The sequence below is a fragment of the Terrapene carolina genome, unplaced genomic scaffold (genome assembly GCF_002925995.2).
Source record: "Terrapene carolina triunguis isolate 2854851 unplaced genomic scaffold, T_m_triunguis-2.0 Scaffold179, whole genome shotgun sequence".
NCBI lineage: Eukaryota > Metazoa > Chordata > Testudines > Emydidae > Terrapene > Terrapene triunguis.
In genome coordinates, this window is record NW_020664530.1 from 3337844 (window position 1) to 3353177 (window position 15334).

Below are 15334 nucleotides of genomic sequence, written 5' to 3' on the forward strand. Positions count from 1 at the left end.
GGGGGGGGGGGGGGCGGCCGGAGGCTTTTTTGCCTGGGGCAGCAAAAAAGCCAGAGCCGGCCCTGCTCCCATTGTTTCCAATGTTCCCATTGGTTCCTAGGCTGCCCAGGCGCATTTGAAAATTCCCATAGGCACGTATCTGCATCATTAGGCACCTAAGTACCTTTGAAAATCTGACCCCTAGCCACTAGTGGCTGTTCTAAGCAATAAAGGCTTTTTGAAAGATGTTGTATAAAATACTGTAGTGAAGTATGGGTTCCAAATTTTCTTCTTCTGTTGGGGGTTGGAGTGTGAGGAAGTACAGAATGAACACATGATTGAGGAGGAGAACTTTCCAGAGATAGTGAGACATACTATATCCCTAAGGAACTCATCACAGAGCGGTTTGACATCTAGCATTCTATACTATAAACTGTGGCTAGCCCTAATATATAAAATGCTGGATCTCCAGCTTGTGTTAATGGGCACTGCTCCATTGAAGTCATTGGAGCTATGTCAATTTACGTCAGCTGAGGATCTGGTTCCAAGAGTTGCACTGTGGCAGAATTCATGAAAGTGCTTGAGCGCCGCAAGAACTGACAAAGGCTGAAAAGCTGTATATTTGTCTCTATATTCCGTGATCATCCGAGTACTGTACAGTTTGTGAAGGATTTTTTTTTAATACCATTAAGAAGATAAACCTCAGTTTAATCATGCATGAAGTACTAAGGCTGCTATCTTGTAACCATATTCTGACACAGACTAAAAGTAATAAAGAAAAATATACCCTACATTTTGCAAATCTCATATGCAGTTGACCATTTATATCACTTTTCAGAAGAGATGCTGTAGGAAGAAGTCCTCTGCACAAACTATTTCCTTTTCCTTCTGCTGTTCCATTCTGATCATATCTCCTCATAGATCAGCATTGTTTACAATTAAAATTCTCAGCAAACTCACAAAAGAAGAGCAACTGATTTATTAGCAGGTGATTGGAATCTAACTGCTGACATGCACTCTTAGTCACAGTAGGCAGCTAATCATCAGAGCCATGACTGAGTTTTTCTGAGACAATGCATCTGCTGTACCTCCAGTCAGAGTGGACTCAAGAATGGTTTGTGTTTTAGGTTGTAGACTCCAGGCTCGTCTCCATTTTTGATGCCAGGGAGCTAGAGCTGGTGATTGCAGGCACTGCAGAAATAGACCTCAATGACTGGCGTAACAACACAGAATATCGTGGAGGTAAACTATCTACTCATACTTAGTAGGATCTTCATTATTATCAGGCCACATCCTGAGATGTGTACTCAGTGTTTGCTCTAATTTTCCTGAGGGAAACTCCCACTGAATTCAGACGGTTTCTCTCAAGAAGGACTCAATGAAAACTAAATAAGGACCTCATGATTTGGCCAATAGACACGTTAATACTAGAACAGGTCTTGCAGTTTCTACTCAGATCTTACTCAGACAAAATTCCTTTGACTTAATGGGAGTTTAGACTGAGTAGAGACTGCAAAATTTAGCATATACTTTATTTATATTGAACAATATGAGTAAAATCCTGGCCTTATTGAGAAAATGGCAAAATTCCCATTAACATTAATAGAGACAAATTCTGCTCCCAGTTACACTCTAACAAAATTCAGCGCTAAGTTAAAGCACCTAAGTCAAAGTGTTTCACTCCTTCATTGAACACCAGCACTAAATGCCCTGCCCCGACTAGTTGGACTTGTTTTGTTTTGAACAAAGAGCATAGTGTGTGCAGGAACTGTTGAGTAATGGGCAAATGGGTTGTCCCCCCAGGTCCCTCGGCTCTGCAACACAAAAGAAAACTCAATGGAGTTGATCTGTCCTCCCCCATAAACACAAGACGCAAATTTTGGCTGCTGGCCGATCACCAACTATTCTTACCTATTTGTTGCTTAAGCACTGAGCTACTAGCTATAAGGAGGGTTCCCTATAATGGTTTTCATGTTTAACTCTTCTGCGTAGAGTGTTATTTAAATATAATTATTGAGCCAGATTGAGCATGGGTTCATTCTGGCTTTCACTAGCATGATCTCAAGCCCAGAGCTGTGGTGGGAAGTCTGCCAGGGAAGGGCTTGCAGCAGCCATGGTATTGGCCATGAAGAGGGTATGTCCCCTTATCGTGATTCATACCTAGGATGCAGGGAGCTGGGCCAGCACTTTCCTATGCTAGCTTCACGATCTGGACCATTGATTTCATTTCTTTACCCCTCTTATTACATTGTTTTAAAGAAACACCATTGAATGTTATCTGCTATAGATGTAACAATTTATCCAGTTCTACAGCCTTGGTTGTATTTGGGAATCAGAAATGTAGCCTTTCCATCAAGCTGTCATGAGCCATATAGAATATCAACTTTAGTCATTTATATTTATCATGGATAACCACAGTATTTGCCAAAATGTTTTGGGAAAGGGCTGTATACGTGAGTTATAAATGTGAGCTTTGCTGTACATGGAATTTTGTAGTTTCAAATTAGTTAGCTGTATTAAGTTATCCAGAGGTGAGAAGACAAGAGGGCTAAGACATAGCTCATCAATCATTAGATCAGTCCTTTGGCTGAGGTTTTGTAGCAAGAGAAGCTAATAGCTCACATTCCTTTTTGTGGAAATGTATTGAAATGGTACATCATCAGATCCAGTTCCCACTTAATTTGAATGTTTCTAATCTTTCTCTCTCAGGTTACCATGATGGGCATATTGTAATACGGTGGTTCTGGGCAGCGGTGGAGAGATTTAACAATGAACAGAGGCTACGGTTCCTGCAGTTTGTCACTGGAACATCTAGTGTGCCATATGAGGGGTTTGCAGCCCTTCGAGGGAGCAATGGTCTGCGGCGCTTCTGTATAGAGAAATGGGGGAAAATAACATCCCTTCCAAGGTATGTCTGTATTATGAATAAAATCTTAAATGCTGTGGAGAAGATGAGCACAACACTTCATTTCAGTGTTTCTAGCAATTAATGAAAGTGAATACAAGAGCAGCAAAGGACAAGTCTCACTTCATCACGACACAGCCACTGAACCTACAACTGCACTCAGTGAAGGGTGATTTCTTTTGGTATCCTTTATATTTAGAGATGGGTTGAAACCAGACCTTCACATTTGGAGTCCTTTAAATAGTAGGGAATGGTCAGGATGCTAATTCCTCAGATCCAAACCAAATCTTTTTGTGAGATTTCAGAGCTTGTGAGATTTCAAAACGTGTCTCTGATTCAGCCAGATACCCATTTCCTAGCCCAAGTCCCAAAGGGATTCAGATCTGAACACCTCCACTGGATCTCATTTGTTCCATTTTGTCATCCCACTATTCAGCATGTCATAGACTCATAGAGTTTAAGGCCATAAGGGACAACCAGATCATCTAGTCTGAGCTCCTGTATATCAGAGGCCACCAACCACCCAGCATCTGCACACAAAACTTGCATACTAATGTGTATGGGACCATTAGGAAGCTTAGTGAGGAAATGGGCTGTAGTCAGTGTGATGAGTACAGCTCAGTGTGGGAGGGATAGCTTGCTAAACCCAGGGTTGTGAGTTCAATCCTTGAAGGGGGGATCTGGGGCAAAAATCTGTCTGGGGATTGGTCTTACTTTGAGCAGGGGGTTGGACTAGATGAGGTCCCTTCCAATCCTCATATTCTATGATACCACCCAGATTTATATATCCATTCTAATTGGCTCAGTATGTGCAGCTGAATGATTTACCCAGTTCCTAACAGATTGAAGCTTGCTTGAGAACTTGCTGAGGCTCACCCCAGACAAGACTGGAATAATGCATATAGGCTGTGGGAAGATTTTGGGAGAAAGGTAGAGGCAATTGTCTTGGTTTAGGGAAAGTGCCTGGTGTTTATGACATAGATTCACTGCCTGGGCATCTTGTTGGATTCCACAGCTGCACCAGTGGCCAAGAATATTTGCATCCATTTGTGTCCAACCATAATAATAACAATAATACCTAGCTCTTATATAGCACTTTTCATCAGTAGATCTCAAAATGCGTCATAAAGGAGGTCAATATCATTATCCCCATTTTACAGATGGGGAGACTGAGGCACAGAGAGGTGATGTGGCTTGCCCAAGAGACCAATAGCAGGGCCAGGAATAGATCCTGGATCTTCTGAGTCCTAGTCAGTGTTCTGTCAACTAGACCACACTGCCTTCCATCTAGGTTCTGACTTCTTTTCTTGAATGTGGATTCACTATGTCTAGCCATGCTTTTGTCTCCTTGAGATTGTACTACTGCAATGCACTCTATATAGGCTACATCTTACCACCATTAAGAGATTTCAACTAAGGAAGTGCCCTATTTGCTTAACATTCCTCATTCAGGGAAGACCTCTCACCTGTGCTTCAAGATCTACATTGGCTTCCAGTTCATTTCCAGAAAAAAAAAAATTAATGGAGATATCCTATCTCCTAGAACTGAAAGGGACCTTGAAAGGTCATCGAGTCCAGCCCCCTGCCTTCACTAGCAGGACCAAGTACTGATTTTTGCCCCAGATCCCTAAGTGGCCCCCTCAAGGATTGAACTCACAACCCTGGGTTTAGCAGGCCAATGCTCAAACCACTGAGCTATCCCTCCCCCCTATGGATATTCAAAGTGTTGTTCTTGCCCTATAAAGCCCTCAATGGCTTGGGACCTGCGTACATTAGAGACCACCTCCAGTTAAGAACAGCTGAGGTGATCCAACATACAGTCCTTTCAGGAAACTGGGGGAATTAGCCCTAGTTTCATCTGCATCGGGAATTAGCCCTCGTTTCATCCACCAGTGACCAGACAACCATGTAAGCTGTATTGGTGCAAACCCCATTTCAAGCAGTGGTAAACTGCACTGTTGCCAACTGCAATTTACCATATCTGCATTAGGGGTTTGCTCCAGTGCAACTGTTCTGGTGGGTGGCCAGGGATGGCTGGAATCAGGGCAAATCCAAAGGGTAGACAGGCCTGGGAGGGTGCTGCTGACCTTTGATTTTCAAGGAGAATCCTTTGATTTTATCACATGCTTCCTACTTTGGTTTGACAGAGACCAAGTCTAATGACTTTCCTGGCATTCTGCAAGTCCCATTTGTTTTCCCGAGTCTTTGAGAGGTCCATAACCACCTCTATAGATGGGCTATAGAGGTGGTTATGGACAGTCCTGATTGTGAACATGAAGAATCACAAAAAGTACAAGTTCCAAGTTGTGCAGCATTTCTGTAGAAATCCATCTACATTAGACTTCTCTGTGTGAAGATGAGCGGGTTTTGTAGTGTATATAAGAAATGCCAGGCTGACCTGTCAAGGTCTAAAAAGGTAATTTGCCTCATTCTGCTCTGCTTAACTTTCTGTGTTAACCTAGACATTGCTTATAACCTAGATTCAGTTAGCCTCAAGATATTCAAGTTAACTGCCTTAAGTTTGTCCACTGATTACTCAAGTCTCACTCTCCCCCGAAGAAGCCTTCTCTCCAGGTCAGAGCTACAGAACCCTCTAGAACTTTCTGAGCAATGTGATCCAGAAAAGTGAAGCAACCATTTCTGATGGGGGAAAAATCCAGATTGTTCACCATGAACTACCATCTTTATTATTTAATAATTGTAGAGCGCTGTTGAGTGCATATAGCAGTCAGAAATATAAAAAACACCAGGGCCAAAATGCCAAAAACTGGACACTGAAAATTAAGCTCCTAAATCCACATCTACTTGAACTTTTTATTTAGATGCCTAATTATGGATTTGTTTAGAGGGTTAAAGAGCATCTGACCATATCCTCTAGGCACTTGGGCATAATTTAAAAATGCACACTAAGTGTACCAATTTAAGGTAACTCACTACGAATCCTTCTCCCACTCAAACAATTCCCCACCTCTACATTTGCGCTTATCCCCCTCCCCCATTTTCTAATGCATGGGGAAAATAGATGACCCTTTCTATGTGCCCTAGAAGTAATCAGATTAGATCAGTTAGGTGTTCAAATATGGATTTAGGACCCTAACTTTTGGCTTGAGTTTTTTCATGAACGCTACAAGAGTCTTAGGCCCCAGTCCACCAAAAATTATGACTGTTTCTTCTGCCATAGAAATCTGCAAAAAGTTGCATAAACCTCCAAGCAGTTGGCTTCTTCAGCTGGGCCTGGCACAGAGATGGATGTGGGGTTGCTGGGTTTTAATGGCTAGGTCTGGTCTGAACATTTCCAGATGTTTTACAGAGTATCAAGAAGAGTTTTAAATATTTTGTAAGAACCCAGGGCTCCCTCTTTGGTCTCTTCTTCCTTCTCCTGATAGCTGTTTTAGATGTGTGACTCTCCCATATACATTGTCCTTATGCTTTAGTGATGCAGTGTGCAATTGCTCCTGTTTTGTTTACCAATGAATACAGATGTAGTAATGCCTAACACTTGCCAGAACATGCAGCACTATCAGCAAAGACACAGGGTGTGAATTTCTGAGGTGAAATGTTACTTGTAATAGTACTAAAATTAATACATAGCACTCATGGTAGGGCTTTCTGGAAATAGCAGTGTAACCGCAGTGGCAGGAGGGGCCATCCACCCAAGTACATACCAAAGGCTGGTCTATACTGAAAACTTACATCAGCATAGCTACTTCTCTCAGGGATGTGAAAAATCCCCCCTCTCTCCCAGGAGACAGGTGTTTAGACCTGACCCCCAGTGTAGGCTGACAGAAGAATTCTTCCATTGATGTAGTTACTGCCTGTTGGGGAGGTGGATTAACTACAGTGATGGGAAAACCCCTTCTGTTGCTGTAGTGAGTGTCTACTCGGACGAGCTACAGCGACAAAGCTGCAGCAGTTTAAGTGTAGACACAGCCTAACTCTAGCAGTTTAAGTGTAGACACAGCCTAACATCTTGCAAAGGATTGTATGCAGGGTGCCTAGCCCCTCACATTGTCATGGGTACACTTCTATTTTTAATGCGGTCCTCAATTAGAGCTAGCATGGATATGTATTCTCAAGATGGAAATTACACCTCCAGCTTCAGGTATAGACATATCAACAGTAGTCATGACTTTAGAGTGGTTTGGAAGATTTGGACTCCAGGAGCTTTATTCTAACCTCACTTATGCTGGTGTGAATCAGGAATAAATCCACTGAAGTCAATAGAGCAACACTGGTGTGAAACACTGGTATAAGGAATATCAGACCCAACAGGTGGATTATTTCTATTATGCATGGGAAATGAGACATAGGTTATTTTATTCTAATCTACATCTATGTATCACATTAGAATAAAGGCAGCCAAAGCAGAAAACAGATCAGAGATATTGCTCTACTCCCAGACCACAAGAACGTGACTCTGCAGCAGTATCCAACCAGAGTGTGTCTAACTCCTACAGGACTCTGTCAATGTAAAACTATGGTTTGTTTTTCCTCCAGACTGCTGTAGCGAATCAAATGAGATACCACAAACTAGGTAACAGAGTCCAGGCACTTAATGTTATTTATGCTGGTTTCTGTTCTTCAGGCCCGAGGTTTACTCTCCCTGTTTAATATGGAAGACTCCCCTTTGAAATGCAGCAGTTATACATTGACTCCCAGTGCTTGGTTTTTAGTAAGTTTCCCATGGGGGAAAGATCGTTCTACTGTTTGGGTTTATAGCTGGATGAAGATCTGAGAAAACCTCTTCCCATCTATAGCCTTGTTGAAGCAGGGGAAGCTCTTATCTTGTATCATGCAGATTTTTGGCTCTCAGCCAACTCCCTCCGTCTCTCAAGAACTTGACCTTAATTCCCCACCATACTGTAATGAATACCAAAAAAACCTTCTTATATTAAATCATGTAGCTGTGTCTAAAACTAAGGAAACAACTTCATCTGAAAAGTATGTGCAAAGAGAGGGGAAAACATTCTGTTACAGCTGTCTGAGAAGACAATGCCCTCTGCTAAGAGCTTGATCCTGAGAAGTGCTGAACACTTATACCTCCCATTGGGACGCATCCTGAAATCCTTACTCTGTTTCTCCTTCACAGTCAGGCAAAACTCTCATTGGCTTGAAGCAGAGTTCTGCCTAGGTAAAAATCAAATAAGGACCTCAGGATTCGGCCCAGCGATTTCAATAAGAATTGCAAATAATCTGTACCTGAGAAGCCTTTACTTTCTCAATCAACATAGAGAATTAGCTGACTTTCCTTTGAAAGTGATTTTAGTTCTACAAAGTAATTTATAAATACCAGCATATTGTCTGCAGTTAGCATATGCAGATTATCAGTACATATTTGATCTTACATAAATGATCTCTCTAGGTCCTAAAATATTTATTAGGCACCTGTCATCATAATATCCAGAACTGCCATATAACAATTAAGGTACTGGATATACAAATAACAGGATATAAATTCATCATTTCCCCTTTTCCTAGTGGTGTGTGTGTTGTTTTGTTATTTTTTTAATCCTTGGTCCTTCTCCTCCTCCTCCTCCCCTCTCTTTCCTTCTTGAGTCCCTTCCTCTCTCCTAATCGCCCTATTACAGTTCAGTCTAAGGGAGATGATTATGGGATATAATATAATTCTCCTATTCGAAGTATAGTTCCTATATTGTTGTTCTTTATATTCTCATTATGTATATGTTTGGCAAAATTTTATGCTGACAATAAAATGTTACTAGGACAGTCAAATATCCAAGGCACAAACTGATTCAGATATGTGACCCTTGGAAAACTGGTCCTCCAGTAAAGGAAGCATAAACCATTTTTGTTGAAGACAACAGAAATATAACCTTAGAGCCCCAGGTCACTTCTTAAGCAAAAAATTCCCAAGAGGAACCATTGAGTGTTTCCCTTCACAAACAAAGAGGAACAAACCTAGATATGTGTATAGAAGATCTGAGAGATTTGAGGATTGTGGCTGGGAGTTAGTACCTCTCCCTAAAAAAGCAAGGTGAGAGGAACAAGTGGCCCATTTCTGTCTCTCTGGTACTGTTCTGTCAGAAAGCAAGCCTTATTACAGCTGACGGGTTAAATCCATAAGTTTGACAGGGGAGGGTTGTGTGTGCATTTGCTGCCTTTGGACTGTCAGCATTATAAAGATTAAGGGACGTGACAAAAGAAGAAGAATGCCAAGAGCTTAAAAGCTTACATGTAACTTTTAGAGAGGACATTTAAAAGGAGAGAAGTAGCAGTGGAGACACTAAGAGATTTAGAGATTCAGACCCCCACAAACTACCAGGAGTTATAACTACAGACTGCAAAGAAGAAAGAAATTTAAGTTATCAGTTGATAGTTTTTCTCCCTTCAAGACAAGAGCATGATAAGTAGGTCATAGTTTAGATTACTTTATCTTATGTTTTCTTCTAAAAGTGTAGGAGTCAGTTTCATAAAGGTGTAAATACTCTGCTCTTTCGAGTTTGGGTCCTCATACTTGCTGAATATGCTCTCATAAATGTCAACAGGCTAACAGGACTAGCTAGAGGCTTAACTGAAAGAAGAAAGCCTATTCGCAAAATGTAATTATTGTTTCTTCCCTTGCTCATGCAGCATTTCCACTCCAATACACACAAAGGGCCGAATACTGCAAAATGCTGAGCCTCTCCTGCCATGTTCTGATTACAGTGACATCAGGGGCCTTAGAGGCTGCTCAGCACACCTTAGGAAGTGCTCAGCCCCTTGCAGGATTGGGCACAAAGTTAAGGGACTGTGACATTACAGAAAATGTCCCTGCCTCTTAATTGACCTATGTGCTTAGGAATCACATAACATATAATATAAACAACCCAAGCGCTGAGTTGAATGCCTTTTGGTTCAGCTGGAAAAGGAAAGGGTTTCAACTTTCAGTTGCAAGAAGCAAAATTAATGCCTTCTCAGCAATACTGAGAAGGAACAGGGAAGGCTTATCTTCCTCCTGTCTATCCCCCTCCCCAAACCAAAAATCAGAACTTGTCACTGCATTACATAAGCAGACACTTGACACCCTGGGCCCAGCACATCAAGCCTGTCCCCAGACTTTGGCCCTTGCAACAAAGAACAGGAAATGACAGCTGGCCCACTTACAACGCTGCAGAAGGTCACACGGAAAAAATTTGTTCTTAGTTACACTGGTGTAAAACTGGGCTGACTACATAGATTAATAGAACAGAATTTAACCCCATATTTTGTCCTTTGGCAATGTATGGTACCTGCATGGTAGTTGGCCTGAGAGTTTCCCTTTTTTATTTGGTTGTTTGGGGATCTTTTTGTATGACAGATACTTTTGGGTTAGAGGGTACAAATGTTTTGTTTGGATAAATGTCCAAACATCTCCAGACATTTTGAGGTTCCCTTCCCTTTTTTCCCTCCAATAGTTCTTCCCCCGTTATATGACCCTGTAATAATCTGTTGTACCCGCCTGTCCTCCTCTACATAAGCCTTTGTCCTGTACAAACCCGTAATCCGATGTTTGCTTGTATGTCCAACGAAGGGCCATTTGTATGGCTCTGAGGACACACAGCATGTTAGGTCCTTGCCTTCCATTCAAATTGTAAAGGAATGACACAAAGAAGATTCTTCTCTACCCCGAAATGCTCTTTATGTGTGACACTCAAAAGGTTAATAATGGCTTCAGTTTCGAGGGACTTTGTTTCGGAGAACTGGTAATAGGAAAACAAGTAGGTCTGTGCTCTGAATCTGGCCCAGATGAAGAGTGACTGAAAGTCATTAACATCAGAAGCTTGCTCACTGGCTTGATTGAAATGAGTTTGATTATCTCAATCCAGTTCCTAGTGGACAGGTGTCCATATCACAGTAAACACCATTGCAGGTAGCACTAATCAGCACTTTTGCTGCTAGTCTCAGCAGAGTCCGGTGACTGAATGGACCAAGGGAACTCAACCACCTTCTAGCTCCTGAACAGGGTTGACACACATTGGTAGGGCTTAGTGGGGATGGCTGAGGAACACAAATAATGGTAGAAGGCTACTCATCTCTAATGCATACACCACACGATGCACTAACTTGTGAAATGTATTATAATAATGACTTTATCAAGGTTCATTTATTTCTCTAACTCCTTTATGTTCCCAGTTCACTTTCAAAGGAAATTGCTTTTATTGCATACTCTCTCAGAGAATAACCAGTTTGCAATTTTTTATTCAGAAAAACTAGTAAAAGCTCTCCTAATTGAAATGCTGCAGTGCAATGGAGACTATGCCTCTGGCTGTTTCAATTTCCTGATAGCTTTTAATGATTCACCGTGAGTGCTTGATAAATCTCCCCTTTCAGTTCTACAAGTCTCATGCCAACTAATCTGCCTTCAGCCTGGTTTTTTTGGTTGGCCTAACAAATGAGCAGCAGAGGATAAGAGGGAGTCTACTTTAGGAAGGGCTCTTCTGCTTCAGCTCGTAGGAAATAATATGCATTAAAGGATGAGATCTGAGAGCTGGAAGTAAAACAAGGTAATAGATTCTAAAAATACCAGGAGCCAGATTCTCATCAATCACCATAGCTCCATTGGCTTCATTGCAACTCTGCCATTTTACAGTAGCTGAAGATCTGGCCTGATGTGGATATGAAATACCAGACATGAACAACACCTATCACCATGCCTAGGGCTTTGGGGGGAAAGGAGACATATATGTGCACTCCCTACAGAGATAGATTAAGCACAGCATGATGGATTACTAAATAGCATGGTTTTGAGGCTGTTGGGGATATTTGTAAAGGTCAGTGTGTTTCAAAACTAAAAAGCAAATAGCATTTTTATGCTGAACTGACTGGAACAATTTTTGTTAGTAATTTAGGATTAGCCTCCCGTTCTTGGGGCCTCCTCCTGCTCCCATAAAAGTATTTTAAATCTTGAGGATTTTTGATCACCAGGGTTACTACAAGAAAAGGAAATAGTAAAAGATTTAGCAAAGCCGGAATACAAACGGAAATCTTTCCCCCGATTCAAGCGTGATTTAAAACTAGAATTGGTTGGAAAATGGGGATATTTTTCATGGGAAATGTGTCCCGTATTTTGTTGAAAAACGTATCAACTGGCTTAAATTGTAAATTTTTTGTGAGAGGGACATCTTGTCTGTGTTTGTACGATGCCTAGCCCAATACATAGATTCTGACCTGCTGTACAGCACAGGCTATAGAACTTCCCCAAATAATTCCTAGAGCAGATCTTTTAGACAAACATTCAATCTTGATTTTAAATTGCGAGTGACGGAGAATCCACCACAACACTCGGTAAATTGTTCCAATGGTTAATTACTGTCACTGTTAAAAATATACGCCTTATTTCCAGTCTGAATTTGTCTAGCTTCAACTTCCAGCCATTGGATCTTGTTATACCTTTCTCTGCTAGACTGTAGAGTCTATTATTAAATATTAATACCTCATGTAGGTACCTATAGACTGTAATCAATGGGGTCCTCATCCCTGACTAGGGCTCTGAGATGTTACAGTAATACAAATAAAAAATAATAATAATATTTAAAACCCAGCTTTATAACAAGTGAGTTACAGAAACAGCATTCTGCTTTCTAGAGACCTTCCTCTTTCAGGCACCCAAACCAGTTGGTTTTATAGTGTTTCCTGTGTTCCCTCTGAACCTACAGTTGTTAGTCCTGTCTTATTACTCTACTCAAAGGGCCAAATTTACCAATACATTCCAACCGTTTTATAACTGTCCTGTAGTGCAGAGCTTAATGAGCCACTTATACCGGATGTATAGCTGCTTTGCATTTCTGGAACAGCACAAAACAACCAAAGTGGCACCAGTGAATATTACTCTGTATGAAGTCTGAGGCCTTAATTCCACAGTGAACCCCACATTTGCACAGGGGATTCACCGACATGGAGCTCATTGCAGGATCTGGGCCTAATGCAGGCTCTAGCCTGTCATACAGATACTTTCTGTTAATGCTTAGTTTGTCTATGTATATATATATAGTTCAAATTGATGCATGTATATTTTTAAAATATCTTCTGGCTCTTTGGATTTTAGAGGCTTTTATTTTAACACTCAGGCTTTATTTAATTAAAGCTTTTTAGCAATTTAGAGGACATAAGTGAACTTCCGTCAGAATAAGCAGTGTTTTCTCATTAATATATTTGTTAAAAGTAAATGAAACTTACCACACTGCATTTTTCCATTTGCAGGGCACACACATGTTTCAACCGCTTGGATCTTCCACCTTACCCATCTTATTCTATGCTGTATGAAAAGCTGTTGACAGCTGTTGAAGAAACTAGCACGTTTGGACTTGAGTGAGGGAATTCAGGCACTTCTGGTATTTTCCTGGCTGATGATATCACCTTCCTTCCCCACCGTCATATGATCTTCGTTTTCCATGTTTTTATTTATGAAAACAAAAACCAGGATTGACAAAAGCTGTGCATGAAGAACTGCCTCCCTAAGATCTAACCTTCATGCTTTCATCCTCAGTTTCCAATGGACTCCTGTATGCAATAGAAAAACAACTGTCTCAAGGTTTCTGTATGTCTCCACATACCTCCATTAATAATAATGAAAATACAAATGCAGGTTATGTTACACTTGACCAAATGTTGATAAATGTTTACTTCCACCTACGTTGATTAAAAAATAAATAACCTCATCAACCATTCCAAGCTTCTATATGCCTGTGTCTTCTAAACAAATCCACAGTTCATCTTACTTCTTACCAGTTGAATTCAGTCCTGGGAGGTGGTCAAGCGTTTCTTTCATCCATCCTTGTTTTTCCTGTACATATCGTCCATCATAGAGATATCTATGAGTAAAACTGAAATTTTTATACATGGACTCAAGATCCACATCAACCGGAACTGGCCCAGGCATATGATGCAGATAAGACATTAAAAAAAAAAAAAAAAAACCTGTAATGCAATGCAAAGTATTCCAGTGGTTGCTATGGATGGTTACTTGCCGTACTGGAAAGAACTTGCACTTCAGACATTTTGGGAGGGGCATCTCTATTGTAATGTTTACCACACAAGAAGCACAAATTTGTGCACACTCAAGAAGGATGTCTCATTATGTAGCATAAAGTATAAGGATCCCTTACCTAAATATTGTACATGACAAAGAAAAGGGGACTAAGAAGAATGTTCTGCTCTTGTTAATATCTTTGGATTCTGTTTACTGATTCTTTGTTATCTGATGTTTAAAACACATCCTTACAAATGAGAAGTATAGACAATCCCGTCCCTTATATCAGAAGCCATTTATTTCTTGTCAGGCAGGGCTAACTTCTGGTTGTTGTTTTTTCCCTTTGTTGTCAAATGCAAACCTCCATAGCCTCAGAATTGGTTGTGCACAGAAGGGTTTAGACAAAGTTCTATTAAATGTGCAGCTGCAGCGAGATTGTATCTCTCTTTTGCTTAAGCATTTGTAGCAACTCTTCTTGGAGTGAAGCTCAATGACCCACATGGCCTCATTAGGTACCAACAAATTAAAGATCCAGTTCTTTTCTGGTGCTTAATTGAGACCTCAAATTCTTTAATTTTGTGGGCTTCACCTTTCAGCTCCAAAGCCAGGAAAGGCAAGGCACACAGCAGCATGCTTGTCTTTGATGCATATTGCTGAGGCTATTACAATCAAACCCACAACACTGGTTGTCTTCAACTTTTAACCTTTGCTGCCCTTGTTTTCCAAAACTAATTGTGGATTGAAAGTGTTTGTCTTAACTGGGAAAATGTGAAGTGAGCTCGATAGGGTCAAAGACTACCCATAACAAAAACTAAGTGAAATATACAGGGTAATTCTGTCTTGATAGGAGCAATAGCTCACGTGAAAAGGATGGCAGTCAGATACCACACCCATCTGTGTCTCTGTTACTATGCTCATTTTATTGTTATACTTCCAGGAGCGGCGCCAGGTTTTTGCCACCCTAGGCGGCAGCGCTCCGCCTCTGAGCATTCGGCATCAGGGGGTCCTTCCACTCTGGGTCTTCGGGGCACTTCAGCGGCGGGTCCCGGAGCGAATGAAGGACCCGCCGCCGAATTTCCACTGAAGACCCAGAGCGGAAGGACCCGCCCGCCGCTGAATTTCCGCCAACGGTGGCAAAATGCCGCCCCCCAAATCCTGCCGCCTTGGCGACTGCCTAGGGTCGCCAAGTGGAAGCGCCAGCCCTCTATACTTCAGAAAGCTGTCAAGTTTATCGACTAATTCAACATCCAACACATTCTGTTCTTATAAACCTTCCCTTCAAAGAACATAGGCCCAGCCTTTCCATGCGTTTTTACTGACCGACATATTTAGCTATTAATACGTTAATGTGTATATGATTGTTTTCTAATATTTTTGAATGATTTTCTTCTTGATTTTAAAATTAGGGCATGTCTTAACAGTGACAGGTAAAGACATGCTTCTAAGCAGAAATACTATATTTTGGTTTAATCAGAATATGAATTTTTAAAGTGCTCCATTAA

At 41.1% G+C, this 15334-nt stretch overlaps 1 protein-coding gene across 1 annotated transcript in view; it reads left to right on the top strand.

Annotated features, from left to right (window-relative positions):
* LOC113407004 (E3 ubiquitin-protein ligase HECW1-like) overlaps positions 1-13175 on the top strand; it is a 373262-nt gene extending 360087 nt beyond the window's left edge. Inside the window, exons 26-28 of the mRNA XM_026654044.1 lie at positions 1107-1221; positions 2689-2887; positions 13064-13175. Coding sequence (XP_026509829.1) covers positions 1107-1221; positions 2689-2887; positions 13064-13175 — 426 coding nt within the window. The remainder of the gene's footprint in view (positions 1-1106; positions 1222-2688; positions 2888-13063) is intronic.
* The last annotated feature ends 2159 nt before the right edge of the window (positions 13176-15334 follow it).